At 38.1% G+C, this 20933-nt stretch overlaps 1 protein-coding gene across 47 annotated transcripts in view; it reads left to right on the top strand.

Annotated features, from left to right (window-relative positions):
* Nucleotides 1-20933, top strand: part of APBB2 (amyloid beta precursor protein binding family B member 2) — a 158508-nt gene that overhangs the window by 82728 nt on the left and 54847 nt on the right. For 13 of the 47 annotated variants that reach the window (XM_086891264.1, XM_086891254.1, XM_086891267.1 and 10 more), the window contains 4 exons: nt 13081-13289; nt 18209-18271; nt 18717-18802; nt 18930-18990. In XM_086891264.1, coding sequence (XP_086747390.1) covers nt 13081-13289; nt 18209-18271; nt 18717-18802; nt 18930-18990 — 419 coding nt within the window. The remainder of the gene's footprint in view (nt 1-13080; nt 13290-18208; nt 18272-18716; nt 18803-18929; nt 18991-20933) is intronic. The other 34 variants (XM_086891289.1, XM_086891283.1, XM_086891296.1 and 31 more) reach the window with 3 other exon arrangements.

Here is a 20933-nt window from a genome sequence, read left to right as displayed (position 1 = left end):
GTAAAGGGAGGGGAGGGAGTTTTCACATGTTGCTCCTTTAGTAATAATACACTTAATTTTACATCTTCGTTTTCATTGCACAGGAATACTTATAGATAGGATCATTTATAAAGGCTGAAGGAGAGATGAATAACTTCTTCAATATATTCCAGTAAACCAATTAAAAACAAAAGGAAAACAAACATAAATTCTTCTTGGAACCAATACACCTTGTCCCCAAGTGGGAGTTTGAAAACAATATATATTCAAAAGCAAGAATAAATTTCAGGTTGTTGTTTATCTTCTCTGGGTTAAGCTTTCATTTTAATTTTATTTTTTCAGCTTTTATCTTATTTTGAGAGGGAAACATGGTAGATTCTGTGGGTTGTAATGAGAGGTTTTTGAATATTTGTTGATTTGGTGTTGTGGGGTTTTTTTAAGTGGACAAGCTACAATTTCCCCATTGATTCCATCAGGAGTTAGGGAGCTAAAAAGTTCCAGGTATCACAAGACACAAAGTTGTAAAAATTTCTGTCAAAAATGCTGAAAACAAGTGTGAATTCACAAGAGCAGTATTTCCTTTTTTCAGTGTTGATAAAGTAAACCTTTTGAAAGGAATGAACCTTGCAGCTTCAATTCTGTAGTAATGAACAAATAAACTACCTCATTTGGTAAAATGCTAAAGGGCTTTTGGTGGGATGTGCTTTTATGACTTGCTGAGGGGTAAGGTGGTGGTCAAAGTTTGAGAGAGAGAAAACTCTTTTCTCCTTCTGGTAACATTACTGCAAAGGGGTCAGTGTAAAGGCCAGCAGATTGCGTTATTTTGACTTCTGGTTTATTGTTCTACAGATGCTGTGTCAGGATTGTGTGTTTTCCTGGCCACTGTTTTATCTGGGCTATTTTCAGGTGGCAGGATTCACTGAGAATTTGTTATCAGTGCATAAACTGAATTTCTGGCTAGCATCTTGCTTACAGTATGTTGCTGTCATCTCTTCTTTCTATTTCTGAAATTTTCTGGAATGCAAATAATATCAGGGCAGCAAGACTGTATAAACACTTACTGACATAAGAGCTTTCCTGACCTGTAGTAATTGTCTTGTGTAAAAGCATGTAGTGTAAGCAGTGCTAATTACCTTTCCACAGCAGTTGTCTCTGCACTAATCACCAGACAGATCTGATGTTAGTTAACCACTCCTCAGTAGTTCAGCTATGTCCCCATTTCCTTATTCATGCATATATAGATCTGTTCTATTTGCTTATAAATAAATTTATATTTGTTAAATGGTGATGCATAATTTGGTATAAACATAGTAAAGTCTTCATTTTGGATACATGTTAATATAACTTTGGAGGGGATAAGTGTGAAAAGATAATATTCAGTCCCATAACTCCTGTGTTTCTATTGTCATATGAGATTATTCTGTATCTCAGGGTAGGAAACTTACAAAGGAAATAATTAGGTTACAAAGTTTACAAGGGAAAGAATACCTTAGTATTTATGAGAATAAATTTATTATTTTCATTCTTGGAATATATATCTATATTTATATATAAATCACTTAGAGGAAGCTTGGATATATTGGTTTGAGAGTTCTCACATCAATGAGGCTTTTTAATCTGATCCAGTATAACTGCTGTGGTAACTTTTATCAAAGTCTTCAGTAATGATCTTAGTTCCGCTATTTCCTATGTAAACTAATTCAGTAAATGGAAAGCAGAGCTTTAGAAGAGTTGCAGAGGTTACAGTTCCATGTTGTACATAACCAAATGGCCCTTTACAGCAGACCTTAGGCTCATGTTGTTCTTTATGGGTTGCTTCTCCCACAGGCACCAGTAGCTGAAACTTTCGGCTTGACTAAAAACAGAACCAGGACTAGCATGAAGTGGTCCACCCCCTATTACATCTTTTTCACTTTCAGTAGTTTATAGTTATAGAACTTTCATACTTGGTATATCATTCATGTTACCTTCTTTAATTGCCCTTAATAGACTTTTCTAATGTTAATTTATTAAATCAATTTTTTCTCATTTGTATTTCTGGCATCCACAACATCCTGTGACCATGAGCTCCATAATCAAATTATGTATTATATGAAAAAGTGTTTCCTTATTTTATAAAATTTCTCTCAAATAATTTCATTAGATGCCTCTTGCTTTTCTGTTTTAGGAAGCATTAAATAACAGTGAATGATGATTTCCTTTCCATCCTTGCCTTCTTCCCACCATTCATGATTTTACAGATTTCTCTGACATCATCCCCTCCTCCCTGTCATTCATTCTCCAGGCTGGAGAGCCATGTTTTACTCAATGTCTCTTCCTGCAGATGGATTTTTATCTGTCTTTTCTAATTCTGCTACATCCATTTTTATAGTAGGGCACGTGAAGTGCATGCACTAGTCCTGTGATAGTTCAATCTTACATTAAAACTGTAGGCATAATTTATCTTGATCTTGGCTCCTAAAGTAACTTTTTCAACTGCCAGTGAATACTAAAATGCTACCTTCAAAAAACTTTGTAACCTTGATCCTTACAGAGTGGCAAAAGGTAATTAATTGCCTGCCATTGTGTATGAGGATTTGAAGTGACAGAAGAGTAACAGTAAAGGAACTTGCAAGAAGTTGATAAAAAAGAGGAGATGGGTATCTTTGTTGAAGAAAATGGAAAGGTGTTGTGCATTGAAAAACAGCTCTTGAAACTGTGTGTATCCTAATCCTGTAGGATCTATCTGTAGTCTATTGTCTTTGCTCAGCAACAAAGGTGAATAGAAATCAAGAAAAGGCACTCTTCACATCCTATATAACTGGTTTTCCAGCTTTCCAAAACCACCTGCAGTCCTCTGGCATGTCTACAAATTGTAAGGTTTCCACCAAAGATTATCTACTGTTTTCAGCTGGGGGAGAAGACCATTCTGTTGCTTGTGCATTTCATTTTACTGTTTGTGACAACATGTGATGACAGTCAGCTGTTTGTGATGACAAACATCTTCAGGATTTCTTAACACCAGAAGGTCTTTTCCACAGTGTTTATAGAGCTCAGTGCTTGTGGTTTATCATACACTGGAGATTTTGTCTATTGTTTTCCCGTATTTTGGCATATTTTTATTCTTACCAAGCAGGTGTTTGTGTTTAGGGGTATTCTATCTCAGGGTTCATAGTAAAGAAAACTTTTCAAAACTGCTCTGGGCAGATGCATCTTTAAGTGAAGTTTATCCTTGCTTTCAAAGCATCCATTTTGCTAATGGCCTTTGAATTGAAGGTGGTACTAATTGCAAGTGCAATTGTGTTGTGGTTCTGTGGGATTTTAAAATTAACCCCTTTATTTTTCTCTTTCAAATGCTGTCTGGCATAGGACTCTTGTTGTTGTGTGTTGGGTTTGTTCCTGGCTACTGTTTGCTAACTTAGACTTCCCAGGGTTACTTAGGCCCCAGTTATTTTGTCTGAATTTTCTTCTAATTCTTGCTAGTGCGTATATCAGAGATACCATTTGTATCTCCTTAAATGCAAATTTTTAAACCTAGCTTCAATTACATATATGAATCCACTCTGTGAAAAGTACAGAATTTTACTGCTGGAGTGTCATGAAGTAGATAAGAGAATGAAAATGCTCATATTTCTAGTGCTAGATGGATGCTTTCAAAGATGATTAACATCTTTGAGTTTTCTTAATACCAGAAGGAATTTGGACATTATGACTAAAGATTTAATAGAAAATTGATAAACCAATGTAGTCATGTGAAATACTTGAATTAACTGAAGGGCTAAGAGAAACCTTGTGTGCTATCAGCATGTTTCCTTCTCCCAGTGCATGTGGAAACACAGCCAGTTCCTCTGGAGCTTCCATCTGCTGTCAGAAGCCCCCGTTCATAAAGCCTTCCTCTTGTAGACGGTGTACATTGCACTTCATGTATGGCTCTATGCATTGTGCAGGAAAATACTTAGTTCAGCTGAAACAAAATTACTTTTGAAAAGGTTAAAGTTGTTTAGTCGTTGGTTTGGGTTTTTTTCCTTATAAGAAGTCTCAAAGTTTGAATGCTGGGAGGTGAAGCTTGAGTTCACCATCTTACAAGCCCTCAGCATGAGCTGGAGTGCCTGAGGTGCCCAAGCTTCCCTCTTAGTGTCTCTCACTGCAGACAGGCCATGGGGCCAATGTGCTGCTTCCTTGACTTGTGCAAAACTTCATGCTTATGCATCCCGAAGTGGATTTTCACCATAGTAAATTCTCCCATCCCTTCAGTACTATAGCAACATGAAATTAATTTGCAGATGGGGAAATATTAGGTTTTTGGCTTCCGTGTTGGAAAAAAACAGGAGCCTTGCTCTCTAATGTACATTTCACTACAGATTTAAAGTGGCAAGCTAATCCATTATATAGATTGTTAACAGTCACATTCTGGCTTTTATTGATGGTACTAAATTGAAAGTTTTGCCATACTAGAAAGAGCAGTCCATGCTGTAGGATGGAAGAGGACTCTGATGTGTAGTCATGCTGTGTCACTAAAGGACCCGAAATGATTCACACAGCCACTCTCAGTGTCAGAACAAAAATCTTTATTCTCTGACTCCAGTATTTATAGATTCTTGACAATGACCAGGGATGGGATAATTAAGTTACCACCTTCCCAAGCACACTGGTCATGAGAAATGTCCATCGAAAGACGTTTCTTAGAAGGAATGTGATAAACAACTTATGTTTACATGGAAAAGTAACTAAAACTATGAAAACATTATCAGAAGGTTTAATTTTCAGAGCAACAATGCTGGAGCACAGTGGCTGATCACTGCGTACTGTGTGTGTTTGTCTGGTGCTTGGGTGCAGGGAACCTGCATGGGCCTGGAGCCTGGGCATGACTCCAGGAGGGTTATTTAATGCATCTCACACCTCTCCTCCTATACCTCACTGACTTTGTTTAAAACAGGGCTTGCACTCTCCTGCCTCACAAAGGTGGTGTGAAAATAAATCAGTTATTTTCATGGCATTCTAGAGCCTCTGCTGCAGTGTGTGAACTGAAGGATGAGCAGAGTTTGCGTATGAGAGGGGAAATGACTGCTCTCGCAAACTTTGCTTTTTTTTTACAAAGTAAAACATTTAATTTCAGACTGTAGCTCCATTGTAATTCAATTTTATGTTCTGTTTTCACTGAATCATTAAATTCAGAAAAAGGTTTTTCAAATATATTTGCACAGTGCTCTAAATGAAGCTGTCAAAGGAAAGCAAATTTAGATAAGCCACTAGCAGAATTGTATGTCTGTGCCATTGGGCAGCATCACTTACTTTTAATTAGTAAGTCATATGCACAAAAACACTAATGAGGACTTGCCTCAAATTTCAGAGTGTATCAATATATTTATGCACGGTATTCTCCAGAGAAGTGCAGTCCTTTCTCTTCATTGACTCCTGAAGTCAAGAGTTAGGTCTTATTATATTTTAGGTGAAGCCCAGTATCTGACTTTTAATGCAAATATTTTTTATGCAGTTCCTTTTCTAGAATGGAGGGAAAACAGGGTGACTGCTGGTCAGATTCTTCCATACTCTGCTTTACTACTTGTGTTATTCAGATTGAAGAAGCACTCTCTGACATCACCAAACCTCAACTTAAACTACTGAGGATACAAGAGAGATAGAATAAAGAGGATAGAAAGCTGTTCCTCATTTCAAACAAATGGGATTTAAAGTGTGGAGTCCAACCTTGTTGCCATTTTTTAGTTCCAGGGGTTGATGGCAAGTGTATTGGCAGGATTAAGATCTGTTCCTCTGTCTTCCATGGCTTGTATCAAGGTAAGAAGCACTAGCTACTAGCAGAAAGTGTAAGGGAGATGGGAACCACTTGTGTCTACAGCCAATCCCAGTAAAATGGAGAGTTTCAGGTTGGGAGATATTGAACTCTATTTGAATCTTGCAAAACATGAGTGCTAGTTGTAAGTAAAGCACTATGGTGCAGGAATTCCCATGTGGAGAGTTGAAGTTGTTCAGGTGACCCCCTTGCCATATGCCAGATATTGGCACAACATCCCCTCCTGCTCTGCAGGCATCCTGCATGTGTTTAACTTGAATTAGTGTCAGTATTACAGATAGAACCTTTCTGTTTTGTGTGAAAATTCCAGACTATATTTGTTCATTGCCCAAAATTAATGGTTTGTTCTACAGATGGTTTGACACTAGCATACTGATTCACTTTGAGGAGACAGAAGAATCAGACTCTTTATTTTAAGAGAGAAATATATAAATCCAGAGCTGCTACCAACATAATTTTCCTGGTTTTTCTACTAAATGCTTAGCTACTGTTGTTGTGACAGATAAATTTTGTGAAAGGAAGGAGGGCTGGACTCCATGCTTTCCTTTGGTGTGCTGTGCAGTGTGCCTGCTGGTGTGACAGTGCGTGCTCTGGCTTCGCTCTGTGAGTCTAGCAGTCCCTTGGGTGGGGTGGTCATTTGCTCCTTAGACCAAGCAAAACCCTGCTTCTAAAACACAATAAAGTAGTTCAATATGTTATGAAGCCAGGACATGAGACTGTATGGTGCAGTCCTGCTCTCTGTGGGCAAAGTCATGGGAAGAAGAGATACTATGCAAAAAATAAAATCAGAAAAGCAGATGCAGATTGCTGCTGGACTGATTCAGCCCTTAAAGCTAACTTGCAATACCATTTTTAGTAATTTGCTAATGGTAATAATGAAAATGCTCTTGAATAGCTCTTGATAAACTACTTGCTGCTCAGAATCCTTTAAGGTAAGGAGGTGCTTTGGCTCACAATCACACAATGCATGATCACAGTGGATTTAGACCAAGTTAGAGGTACACAGTCTGCTGTGTTTTAGATTACTCTTTAAGTAAAAGCTTTTGCCATCTAGTGGAAGGAAAAGGGAACTAGCATTTCAAATAAGCTAGAAACCCACTAATACTGGTTGTGTTCTTTACTGTGAGGGTGAGAGCACTGGAACAGGCTGCCCAGAGAGGTTGTGGAGTCTGCTTCTCTGGAGGTATTCAAAACCCACCTGGATATAATCCTGTGTAACCTTCTCTAGGTGTACCTGGGGGATTGGATGAGATGATCTCCAGAAGTCCCTTCCAACCCCAACCATTCTGTAATTCTGTGATATGCAAAATATATTTATAAGTAGTAGATCACTTGGTAGAACAGTAGTAAATTATTCTGACTGCTTTGAAAATTGGTAGAATGGTAGAAATCTTCTAAGGTATTGGTGCACTTTGTTCAGATACTATCTCATTTAAGCACCAAGTTGATAGAAAGGGCATTCATTTATATTTTGCCCTCACTTGTTTGGGACTCCTTTTCATTCCACCTGCTAATTTTTTTCCTGAATCTTCCTTGGCCAATATGCTTTGAATTCTGTGGTGCCTTGTTTCCTCCCACCAGTGGGTTGGGGAAGAGAACTGGAAGAGCAAAAGTGAGAAGTCATGACTCATGATAAAGAAAGCTTAGTAAGTGAAGAAAGAAATAATCATACATAAAAAGCGATGTAAACACTAGCACTAGCAGGCCAATGCCTAGCCTGTCTGCTTGAGGCTGAGAATAGAGACAATCTGGGGCCTATGCAGGTACTGCTCAGCAATTACCAAACCACTGGTATGTTTCCAGCATGTGTTTTGGTCACAAATGTAATGTGCAGTACTTTACAGGCTGCTAAGAAAAAAAATTAGCCCAGCACATCATCTTAGTTGTCCAGCTTTCCTAATGTCCAACACCCCAGTCAAGAGATTGAGATCTTGTCGCAGTAAAGTTTGTGGAAGACCCATAGGATGTGTCTCCAGTACATCATTCTTCAGGTAGCAATTGAACAGCTTTTGCTCAAGCTGACATGATCCTTCCTACATGTGTATAATTTCATGTTGCCACCACTGCTTCACCAGGGTTTTGCTTGGTCTAAAGAGCTAAACAGCCACCCTTGTCCAAATGGAACAGAGGCTGGCTTCTTCCTGGTCCATTTGTTGCCACGACAGCTCCCTTGAAACAGCAATTCAGGTCACCTTCAAGTCTTCCTTCCTTACTTTACCAGACTCTGCTTGTTTTGTGGATAGATGTTTTTGGTTGGTGAGCAGGCTAGTCCTCTTGTGTTTGCCTGTTTTTTGCCCATTTTCCAGGAAGGAACATTCAGACCTTTCCTCACAGTCTTACTCTGCAGTACTTTTTCTTGCTGCTGCTGTTAGTATCAACTCCTGTAAATGCAAGCTGTGGTGCTGGTTTCTCACAGATTCACCTCTGCACTTCAGACTGTATTGCCCCTCAGAAGAGAACTTGGAGAGCTCAAAAATTCTCCCTTTTAAGCAGGATGGCTAATGTCATCCATCACCCTCATCCGCAGCTGTCATCGAATGTATTTCAGAGCCCCTCTGCTGAAGTCACTTGCCCTTGTTTTCTTTGGTAATTGTGCTAGTATTGTGGTCATTGTGTCAGCACTTGGGTTTTGGTCATTGAAAGGGAAAATAAACCAAGGCAGCAAAACAACTGGGTTTAGTTGTGGGGTTTGGATTTTTTTCCTGAATGTTGACAAATCTGCTTTCCTCTCCTTTCCATTAGATTAATCATCTCTGCTTGAATGCTTCTTATGCTTGTAGTAACTCATTTATACAACCAGACAAAGATCTCATCTCATGAAAAAGAAAAATAATACAGATGATTCATCCCAAACTTCCTTAGATTTTTTATGAAGTCAGTCTTTCGTGATTATGGCTGATTGGACAGTTGATCGAAACAGCAAATCATTTTGGCACAGATAGACTCTGGTTATGTGAATGCCTGTAAATCCCACGTTTCAGCATGTTTTCCTGGAAAGAGTTAGAGGATCTTCCTCTCCTTGAGTGCATGTGAGTGGTGACTGGTTCAGCAATTCGGCAAGGAGGATGACAGGGTTGTCAAGACAACCAGTTACATGCTGTGAGCAAAGATGGTGACAAATGACCACCTTCTGGCTGGTTATCACTTCTCGTTGAGTAGCGTTCTCCAAATTAGACAGATGTGTCTGATTTATGATTATTTGACCTGTTGACTTGTGTTTTTGCTGCATTTGTTTTGGGATAGCATTCATGCCTCTTGCAGTGATGCTTAGGCGAGGCTGCCCACTGGCCACATTGGTGTGACTCATGCGAGTAGGTGAAGCTGTTGATTTTGCTGTAGTGCATAAAAAGGGAGAAGTTATCTTTGGATAATTATTTTTGTTAAAACCAAACAATTTGAACTTGCACATTGAGCCCACTGCAGGAAATAGATGGGATAAAAATAGACACGACCCACGTTCTTTCTGTTGTGCTATTGAATGGGGAGTGCTCTTTGAATTTCACTTGCCCTCAGTTGTTAACGCACAGTCTTCCTCTCCCTTCAGTGCCTGACTTGATCTTCAGCATGCATATGGGGTTGGGGGGAATGTGCTTCCCTTAGATCCTGGAACTCCTGAAGTCATTGGCATCTCTTCAAAAATACTAAATTTCTGTTGCCTTCTTCTCCTTTACTTCTGCTTTTATTTAGATGCAGAAGACAGAAGTAAAATATTCTCACTTCAAGATTTTGGAACTTCAGAAAATAAAGCAATATTTCCCCCCACCTTTTTACTTTTATTTAAACCTTTTTAGCTTCCTGTCTTCCCAGTTCCTTTTTGTGCTTCCCCCTCTGTTGCCCAGAAGGATAGCATGTAATAGTATGTAATACACATGTGATATGGTGGACAGCTCTTCAATATGCTTCAGCACAACTAGGAAAACAGACATCAGATAGGAAGCTAGTGATTTCCCATTGGTGCCCAAACACTAGGACAACATATTAGATGCTGTTGCCCTCCCATTCTCTGCAATTTTTGACATAGGAAGCTTTGATGCAGATCCCTTATTAAAGACAAGGTGCTTTTCAGTTTGAATTTTTCATTTATGTTGTCCATCCACTGCAGGAATGTGAGCAATGGGAGGGCCAGAGTCAGAAGTGACTTTATAGATTTATTATTGGTCAGATTATTTTTTTTACCTTTGGAAAACACTGAAAATGTTCCTGTTTGTACCATCATGCTTCCAGCCTGGACAATGAACACTTCTTTTTAATTAATTCTTTTACTGTGGAAGTATATATTTGAGACTGTGATAGGCAATCACTGTCTGGATCAAATCTGGTCTTGGGATGGTATCCCTTTTCCTCAGAGGCTCTTGACAGAAGAAAAATTGTTACAAAACCGTCATAAGAATTGAGATAACTAAGCTAGAAGTACAGAACAAAAGAGATATCTCATCTTTATCTTTGTACAGTGTGGGTATTTTATTACTTAACCTATTTAGATAGTGTAGATCAAGTGTTTGCAAGTATTGTTGAGCCTTGCAGACAAGCAGTCTCATTTGAGCATTCTGCTCCCACACAGTGAAATAAGCCCTCTTTGAGCTAGAAAGACTGACTGAAAGTCTAGTGCTTGCACTAATTCCAGCAGAGCTGCATTTGCGTTAGCCAGGGGCTGTGCACTCATGTCTGCTGCTACTGCTTCCAAGGAGGCAAAATGAAATCCCTCTGTTGAAAGGAATCCTTGGGAAAGCAGAGCAGGTGTCCTTTGAATGATGCAATGATACCTCTCAGATTTCCCTGAATATATTTTGTCTTAGCATGACTCTACCTTGCTGCTGTCTCCCAACTTTCAAAAAATGTGGTTTCAGCATGTGAAATAACAGTTTAAATCGTCCTGTGGCATAGGAGCTGTTACTGTACTGCACCTTCCAGGAACAGAACTTCCAGCACTCTAATAACTCTGTACAGCATTTTTACAGTCTCTTCTTTGGAGTCATGTATTATGCCAAGCTCAAGCCCTTTGGGGCTGCATTTCCTCTTACTCAAGAGTGTTTTTTTTATCCGTAAATTAGTGCCCTAACCATGCTGATTGGTGGGATTTGTTTTCACCTGAAGTAGAGATGCGTGTGCAAAATACAGGTCTGTTTTTCCAAGTACAACTCCTAGTTCAATACAAAATTTCTCACGTTACACATGTTGCCTTACTTTAGACTATTTTCTTCAGGAAGGAAGTTGGCTTGGCTAGGTTCCCTCATGCTGAGGGACCTAAGCAGAGAGACACCGACTCTTTGTCCCCATACCTTTCTTATCATGACCACCAAGTTGTCTTGGAAGTGGAGATAACACCTAGCTGCTGTTCAACAAAAATTACATGTTTTGAAATACCATTCAATTGCATGGGGTCATTCCATTGAATGGGGTCATTCAAATTTAGAGGAAAATTATTTTGCTACCTGTTATTCCACATTCAAACAGAGTAAAGCCACTGATGTCCTGATATCCCATAGTAGGTCTGATGCCTCAAGCATCTTGTTAGATCTGTCTTGATAGATTTTCTATGTTGATGATTATTTTGTTATCTTTCTTGTGATGGTATCTCTTGTGATGCCACATTACCTTTGCCTTGCACACTGAATGCTTTTATCTGTTAGAACAGTCAGTGCGCTAGGGAACCTTTCCAGTTCATGCTAGTAGGAAGCCACAGCCTGTGGAAAGGTTATCCTACCAGTCTGGCATTCTGCAGCGTGAGCTGGGACACACATATGTTTTTTGGTGGGTTTTTTTTCCAAGCAGGTTTGCATAGCAAACATGAGGCCTGGTGTTTGAGGATGAGCACATGCCCTCTGGTGCTGCCTTTTTCAGCCATGCTTATCAGTCAGTCTGAGGCCAGTCCCTTTGCGTGAGGAGCACCCGCACGCAGACATAAATCAGTCATTTGGTGTGGGAAATGCTGCTCTTTCAAAGTCCTGAGCTATGTTAATTGAGAACAAACCTAATTCCTGTTTAATTTCTCAGCATATGCAAACATATTTTGATGTATTTATTTTTTTGCTAATGGAGAAATTTTCAAAATAAATTAATATTATTCACCTAGGTGATATTTTCTTATCCCATATATTTTACATTATTTCCTTCCAACTACTTGTTCACGCATGAGGTAATTTCTTCTCTTGTAACTAATTGCTGCAGAAATGTTCTTTAAGTCTCTGGGTTAAAAAAATATTTCTGCTCTGAGTTTTGTCTGCTTTTACTTCAAAGTAATTCCTATTTAGCTCTTTCTGGTACTGCATGTCATTGCAACAATAAATAACAGTATATTGTCTTCGGTTGATTAGTTTGAAATTCACAGTTCAAATGCAACCATAGCTTAACACTTTCCTGGCTGTATGTTTGAGTTGCTGTGTATACATTCATATGTATGTATAGCAAGGACAGAAGCTGTGCCTAAACTTTAAACTTAAACTGGACTTGCAGATGTTGCACACATACTTCATTGTGTTTTTTAGATATTTGATCACATTATTTCTTGCATGACATGGCTCAAATTGTGGAAAGTGTTTTGCGTTTATTTGACTTTTATGTGGTTGAGAAGAATGCAGTCAATTTATTCAGTTGGAAAACAAAAGTGGGCAAGGTTGAAGATGAATAGGCCTTAAAATATGTAAGACCTTGGAGTCAGGAACTACATACTTGAATGCCACAGAGGCCACAACAGGAGACATTTAAAAGCAAATGTTTAGAGTACTTCTGAACTTCTGGAACTGATTATGATAATGTTTTTTATGATAATGTATGATAATGATTTTAGATTTGTGCTGTAGGTGAAGTTTTTTATTAAATTTGAGTGTAATGATATTGTGTAGCATTTCTTCTGCAGAACTTGCTTAGATTAGTCCTCAAGTGGCAGATCAGTAATTTAAGAACTTTTTAAGAGGCAATGGGGAAGAATTAGTCTGGTTTGTACCAGTGTACACTTGGAGCATAAGAGTTATTTCAAGTTATCATGATTTTTGTGTGTCCTTGTGTCTGTGCATAAATTTGGGAAGAAGAAATGAGAGAGACTCAGAAAAAAGCAACCATAATAAAACACCTAGTGGAAGGCTTGAAGGCTAGACTAACAAGGAAATTTTAATTCCAAAAAGGGATTAAGAGCAGCAGTATAACAAGAAGTTATTCATCTATCATGTCACATAGGGTCTCGATAATTTGATATGTTTTCCTGGTGTTCATTTGCACAGGAACTGTAAAACAGCAATACCAGGTATGCAGACCCATGGAAGAACTTTGTGTCCTTGTGTGATGTATTTTTTTTTTTGTCTTTCTGTTCTCAGCAGATATATGGAGTGATCATTCATTTCAGACAGACCCAGACTTACCTCCTGGTTGGAAAAAGATAAATGACATTGCTGGGATCTACTACTGGCACATACCAACAGGAACAACTCAATGGCAGCGTCCTGTGTCCATCCCAACAGATCTGCAGGGCTCACGAAAAGGATCACTGGGTTCCATTACTCCATCTCCTACTCCAGAAACTGAGGTAACACACCTGCTGTGTCTTCTTGTGGGCTACATACTATAAGGAAAATTGAAATAACTTTTTGAATTTGCACCTTTAGCTGTTAGCTAAAGTGGCCTTATTATGTCCCAAAGAGTAGCTACTTATTGATAATACTTCGTAAGTATCTATACCCTGTGTTCATTTTATAATGGTGGTGCCTGGTGAAACCTTAAAATTTGGATAAATTGGAGAGGCAGTGCCTGATGAGTGTGAAACTTCCGCAGTTCTGTAGCACAGACTGAAGCATTGCTGCATTATCTGGATACAGGATACATACAGTTTTTGCACATGATAAAAGACTTTTGGCTGGACTCTTTGTTTGCATCCTCTTTTTGGCTCATTTGGTAGGAATGTCACAAAAGAGATATGAGTTTTGATTTGAGACATTAGTTCCTTTACAGGGTAGTTCCTATTGAATAAACATGTAGTGTTCTCCAGTGTAAGTTTCTGTACATCCTGCCAGTACCAAATTTCTACCAGTGTTGCAGTCAGGCTTTAACTAGAAACAGAAAGAGATATACTCTGTCCTCCACATGTGCTGAAAGAGCAGTATGTGGTACTGCCTTTTAAAATAATGCTTTCATGTACAATCCAAAGGTTTGTTTGGTGTCATGTAAATAGAAAAATAAAATGAGTTCTCATGAAGAGCGTATTTCAGATCGTACAAACACTTTGTTTTAGTATGCTGGGAATACTTCTATGGAATTAAATACTAACATAAAATAAGTTTGGCTTTATATTATTTTTATACTGAATTTTCAGAAAAATGTCCACAGCTCTGTCAAGGAAGGTCTTTGTACTGGCTCTGAGTTTTGGACCAGGCAATCCCTAGGGGTTTAGTTTTTTGGTTTTTAATTCATTTAGAGAGAACATTTTTTTCTGTTCTTGATTTTATTCATATATGCACCAAACTAACTTGCAGGAAAGTTAAGAGGAGTTAAGGACATTCAACTATGTATTCCCATCTTGACCCTGAAACTTTTATCTGTGTAGGCTTGAAAATGTACAATCCTGTTCATTGTTTTAGAAAGGTTGTTCCCACATTCATAAATGCTACTCATAAGATCTGCAAACTTGACCACAAGACTTCAGTTACCATTTACATCAGTCAAGCTCTCATACTGTACACCATGCATGCTGGAAATAATTTATGAGAGGATTCATGGAGAAAGAACTGTAACTGTTACCATTCTGGTAGATAACAGGAAAAAAATCAGAAATGCTGAATGCAAAGTGCTGCACAAGCTTCTAGTATAAATTCCTGTAATATACATGTGAATAATATAACTTTACCATTATTGTTTTTCTTACTCTAGAGAATGGTACCCTAATTTGAAAATGAAAATTTTCACAAAAACACAGAAATCAGTGTTGTTGGTAAACTGCAGAGGAAAAATGGTGTATTTTCATTTAAAATATTTTTCTACTTCTTTTTAAAGTGTCTTTACAATTAGAATTTCAGACCTCCTGGTAATGTATCACATGTATTATTAACCTTTCACGATTCTGTTTGCTTTAAATTAAATATAGTTTGTGATTATGAATAATAATCATTAATTCTCAGCAGCATCATGAGAGTAGAAAATGTATGAATTAGATTTTTGAAATAATTATAGATGTATTAAGGAAGACACGTGTATGTGAGTACATAGTAGGCTCACCTAATTTTTGATATGGCAGCTCTAATTCAGCAAGGAATTTGTTCCAGCAAAGATTTATGCGTAGACAGTTCTATGGAAGCACCAAGATCTTATACTCTGCTGTAAAAGTTGATACAGAAAATAAGCACAGCACCAAAATTTGTATTAGTATGATATCATGTACTTATTTTAATTGTAGATATAAGCAAAAGCATTTGTTTTTTGTCAGTTTGTGCATTCATTGATAAGCATCTTAATGTTACTGAAGCAGTACTGGCTTTTTGACTCAGTGGTCATTGAGATAGCATTCTAATACAGTACTTACCAGCAGATTTACAGTGCTGGAGTTCAAAAAAGAGCATGAATTGGGCTCAGGATTTTGCCCACTTCCAAATACTGAAACAGCTACAGAGGCTCCAGGCATAGCTGGAATTTATAGCAAGAGCAATTAAAAAAAGTCTTGTGTTTCTTGAATGAAGGATGCCAGGATTTATTAAAAGGAAGTGGAGGAAGAATCCTTTGTGATTCAGCTGGTTCTGAGCAGAACCCCAGTGCAGAGCAGTAAGAGAGAAATAAGTCATAGTGTGTGTTTAAGAGATAGGAGTATTGAAATAATTTGAAAGTGTTATCTATCATGAATTTCTGGGTTTTAGTCTCTCTGCAATTAGTACATGCCAGCACTGTATCACCTCCAAGTCACGGGAAGGTGGTATTTGTTTCAATTCCTGTTCACTGCACTGCTGCATACCTAAATGCTCCTCCTTTCCCTCCCTGGGAAAGGGTAATACAGGTATCTGTGACAAGGTCAATCTGACACTTCACAGAAGGCTGTGAATTCAGTCTAGACTACGAGCTCCCAAATGCCTCTGTCCCAGCACTACCACTGGCAGCATCACTTGTTGGCAGAGAGCTTCCACCTCCAAGCTGGACCTGTGTGTGAGCTGTGTACAGCTGGTTCCTTCATTGCTGCTGGAAGCCTGTGCTTCAAGATGATGTGTTTTGAGAGGGCTGGTTTAGCTCGTTCTCCCATGCTGGATTTGTATTTCTTCGTTCTGAGAATGTTGGGAGATATATAGGTTTTAAGCAGATGAAAGAGTATAATCTAGGATTGAGGACTGGCATGGGTAGCATTTCATATCTGAACAAGCTGGCTTCTATGAGTCCATCAGTCCATAAAAATACTTCATCTAAATCACATTTGTCTATAAAACATCATGTGCCAGTCCTGAAATGAGTTGAAATGAGTTTATTTGGGCTTTTTCAGGTTATGAGATTGTCAAACAAACATTTAGAGACACCTTCCCCCTCAGCCCCGAGTAACACCTTTTTGCCCTTTGTCTTGTTTCCTCCTTTTTTTTCCCTTCATTTTATTTTGTTGTGTCCCAGTCTCTTAAATAATATAGTATACAGAAGCTTTACTTCATTTGGTAGAATGTGGCTCACAGCTGAGGGCAGTCATCAAAGAACAGATCAAGTCATCCATTTTTATGTTGTAGCTTACTCTGGATATTTAGCATAAAGAAAATGTTATTACTGTTGAACAGAGAATCAAAGAAAAAAAAAGTGTAGAGAGGAATAATGTCATTGTGCGTAGAAATGGCAAAATGTTTTAAAAAGGAAAGTAATGCAAAAATGTATTACTTTTACACAAAGTGCAAGGCAATTTTTCTTTCACAAGATAATCAGTAAATTTCAATCCAAAGCAATTATGGGTTAAGCATTATGCGAAAATCCTGCTGATTTAACAAAAATGCTAATAAATGCTAAATATGAATAACCTGTAACATTCCTTCCCTTCCTTCCCTTCAAAAGTGTGAAAATGTATTTTGGTTTTGCACAGCTGTTTAAATTTAATTTAGTTTTATATCTCATTTTTCTCTTGTGTGTTGTTGTATTACTTCCTTTTTGAATCACTGTCTTTTCCAAATTTTAGAAATTTTGCTGCCTCTTTCCCATTTTCTGTGCAGAGAAAAGGCTGTAGTGTTTAAATTTCAGTATGATCTTCTTTGAGATCATAGCAGAATTTGATGATGGTAGTTGTGTCTTCTTATAGCTTAACTCATCCCAAGTCTTGAAGACCTCTAGAAGTTCTGTAGGTAGTATAATCACTAGCAGCTAATAATGAAAAGAGAAGAGGCTTGGGAGGAAAAAGTAGCAACTCAATTAGTTCAAAGACACATTAGGAATGGGTTACTCCTTTCTGGGATATTTCTCACTAAATAATTCCTCCAGTGGGGACATGTTGAGAATGCTTCTGAGGTGAGAAGCCCACCTTGCAGATTGGGCCTTATCAGTGGTTACCACATCACCTTGGGGCTGAGCTGGACAGCCCAGCAGAGCTCATCTTAAAGGGGGAACTCATTTCAGGATTTCTTGATTTGGTGAAGCTATAAAGAGGTGGCTGTGGGTCTCCCAGCAGTCAAATCTCCTGGCTTGTATTGAGGACTGTGGGAATTCTCTCCTGGTGAGACAAAAAAGAGAGGCACTCCAGCATCAGGTGTTCCTCTCAAGCTTTACAGAAAAGCCTGAACCTCGGGTTGCTTAGTGCTAAACACACTGCTACTTGGTTGATTGTATCACTGAACACCTCTGAAAATTTTTGAGAAACTTGAATGGAAAATGAGAGGGTGGGTGATTGGTTTGGGGTTGTTTTTTAAAAAAGCTTCTAGACTTTTCAAAAATACTTTTTCAGCAAAGAATCTCTGCACTCCTTACTAATCCTTATTCCCTTCCTTGCCTTTTTCTTGTGCTTTCTCTCTAGAAATATTTTATTTTTACCTTGTATATATCTTATCCTTGCATATATTTTTTTTGTGTTTCGGTATTTCTAGTTCCAGTGCCACTAGGGTCTTTTATCTAAAGTGCCAATCAAATAGAAATCCTAATGTTTCCCCTTAATTGCTGTTGATCAAAGGCTGTAGCAGCTGTGGCCAACATTCATATTCAGATTCATTTTGCTTGCTTTTAAGATCATAGTTAAAGAGTAATTTCATTGTCTGTTCCTAATTTATATTAACTTTCCTTGTTTCAATCATTTGTTTTGGTAAGTAACTGTTAGAAGCATGTCTTCTCTCCTCTTTCCTCCAAATGTCATGGTATAGTGGAGTAAGCAGTTGAAGTTTGAGGTGATCTGTTCCCTAACCCATCCTGTAAATATCAATGCTAACAACAGTGTCTTGTGTTTTTTTTTTCTTTTTCTTTTTTCTTTTTTTTTTTTTATCAATGTGCTTCTTCCTGTGTGAATAATTATGTGTCTAGAAACAGCCATGGAGTGATTTTGCTGTACTGAATGGGGGAAAGATTAATAGTGACATTTGGAAGGCAAGTATATTGTCAGATTTTAGAACCTTTACTGCTATTACCCTTGTTTTTTGCATGGCAGTGGCTGTTTTCCCTTTTTATTTTTCCATGAATGTCATTCATAACCTAGGCCAAAGCAAATGGGGGTACTGCTAGGGATGTCTAGCTCACAAACATGCTGCCTTTTCTGATCTTTCCACTTGGGATGGATTCAATCTAAACTAGCAGAGCAACTGCCATGATGTAACAAATAAGATGCCTGCACTGAATGAAATGCAGCTTGAGAAATATATATATATATATTTATATATATATGCATGCCTCTTTTCAACTTCAGCCAGAAATACTATCGCTTCTTTGCAGGGAGGATTTAATTTCCCTTTGAGATAAGAAATAACACAATGGTGTTCTTAATGCTATTATAATAGTATTAAAACTTCACTAATAGCACTGCCTCTATCTCTAGGACCTGCATGCAGCCACTGTGAACCCGGACCCAAGTTTGAAAGAGTTTGAAGGAGCAACATTACGCTATGCCTCTTTGAAGCTCAGGTATAATGACTTCAGAAGTTTCAGTGCAATGACCAACTCTGTTCTACATTATGCTGTAATTGTCATATGATTTTAAGACTGATTATGTCTTTTTGTTTTGTTTTGGTTGGTTTTTTTTATGTCACAGAAATGGTCCACAATCTGATGATGATGATTCTTGTAGCATCAACAGTGATCCAGAAGCCAAGGTCTGTATGAAGATCCACAATGATATGACAATTAAAAATCTAACAGTTGTAAGCATAAACTTACAAGGTGCAGAATGTCTCCTTAGTTTTGAAATTAGGTGTACCCCTCCTCTTGACGCAATGCAGATTGGCTATGCAAGACTAACTCCATCAAAGGAATTTGCAGATCTAAAGCTTCATTCACTTGGATCAGGAAAGTGTGACTTATTTTAAAATCACATAAGCCAGGAAATTGGATTTTAGAGACCAAGATTCTACTGTCAAACTGTAATAACTGTCCTCTTGCACAGCTAAGTGAGTATCTGTGTGAGAGAGGGCTCTATTTTGTGTTATCTCTGGATAGCTTCCGGGGCATTCAGTGACAGAATTTGCTCTTTATTTTCAAGTTTGTCCTTTTTAAAGTAGTCTTCCTTTTTTATATGTCTGCTTCAACTTACAGCTACTAACAAGTTTCCTTCTAGAACAAGAAACTTCATGTTTTGGAAGAGAGAATGCAACCTACTTTGATAATGCATTTCACAGAGAAAAATTAGATCATTATGTGATGAAGCACCGTAATTAAATCAAAGTTTTTACTGTTGTAATCTAAGAGTTTTGAGGAGAAAGGAGCAGCAGAAAGTTTTGAGTGCTTGCATATCTATCTCCAGATTTGTCTTGTTGATAGTTTTGCCTTGTTATTGTTAAGGGTTTATATGAATCTCTATAATTGAAAATCCAAGTAATTTAAATAAGTATTTTGGCTGTGCCATACAGCTGCAGCAGCTGACGGGATCAGAAGCTACTTATTTGCAGGAACAAACATGTAACAGTATTGATAATTTTAATAGCATTAATGATATATTTTAAGGGAGAAAACAGACTTGATCAGGGCACTTAATTTTCTTTGTCATCTTGATTATTTAGCTTGTCATGTTTGAATCACATATAAATAATTGTATTTTGCTTGGCCCACTGGTATTTAAAAGCAAGGGTTTCAGCTGTGCTCATTACAATGACAAGCACTAAATTCTGAGCACTGTAAAAGGAGTTGGAGTGATGAGCATTAGGTTCCAGTCCTGAGAATTGTAGTTGTTCCTTTCATGACGAGCCTTACCGTATTTAATTTGGAGCAGCAGAGGCTGAGGGCAGAGCTGATCTGCCTGTGCCCCAAGGAGAGGGCAAGTATTGCCATATGTCACAGGAATGGGAAGTGGTCCAGAAACAGCAGGAAAAATCTTCACCTGTGGAAAATGCTCTAGGATCTTCATGTCTCACAAGGATGGGGTAGGTGGATTCCTCGCTAGTCCATTTTACCCCAAATATTGAGAGACTGAAAGAAGTCTGATAGGATTTGGAGTTGATGATTTGGAAAAATCAGGTATTTTTAGCTCTTTAGGCTTTGCCCTGCAAAGTTATGTGCCTTAACTATCTTTGATTGAAGCTTGCTTTTGTGTGGCAGCAAGCACAGATAAATACTTTGTCATTTTATCACAAGAGAAGGAAGTTTTTTTAAACTCATTAAAGTATCTACTGGAGGAATTAGTTAAAACAAACTTTATTAGAGGTATGTTAGAGACCTTAAAACTATTCATGACATTGGCCAGTACATTTGAGGAAAAAACAGCTTCTCTGTGGCATGTTTAATGCTGTATTTCAGCAAAGGGAACCGTGCCACCTTGTGGAAAACTGTAGCAGTTGTCTTCCCCCAGAGTGTCAACTTCTGCAAAGATTGAAGCACTGCAAAATTGCCTATTTTGGGAAAAGCATGTAATATAATTCATGTAATTGTTGTAAGAAAAGTGACTTCTGCAGCAACACATTTAAGCATTCATAATTGTCAGTAAAGAACAAATGTTTCACTGTTCATAATGTGCTTAAGATGCAGTTCATTGTTTGATATCCATGGCCTCTCAGTCAGGCTGTCTGCAGAGGGTCATAAAGGAGAAGGGGAAAGAAGAGAATTA

This window comes from Cyanistes caeruleus, chromosome 5 (genome assembly GCF_971803275.1).
Source record: "Cyanistes caeruleus chromosome 5, bCyaCae1.hap1.1, whole genome shotgun sequence".
Classification (NCBI taxonomy): Eukaryota; Metazoa; Chordata; class Aves; order Passeriformes; family Paridae; genus Cyanistes; species Cyanistes caeruleus.
The sequence above is the reverse complement of the archived record's forward strand: the minus strand, read 5'-3'. Positions and strand labels throughout refer to the sequence as shown.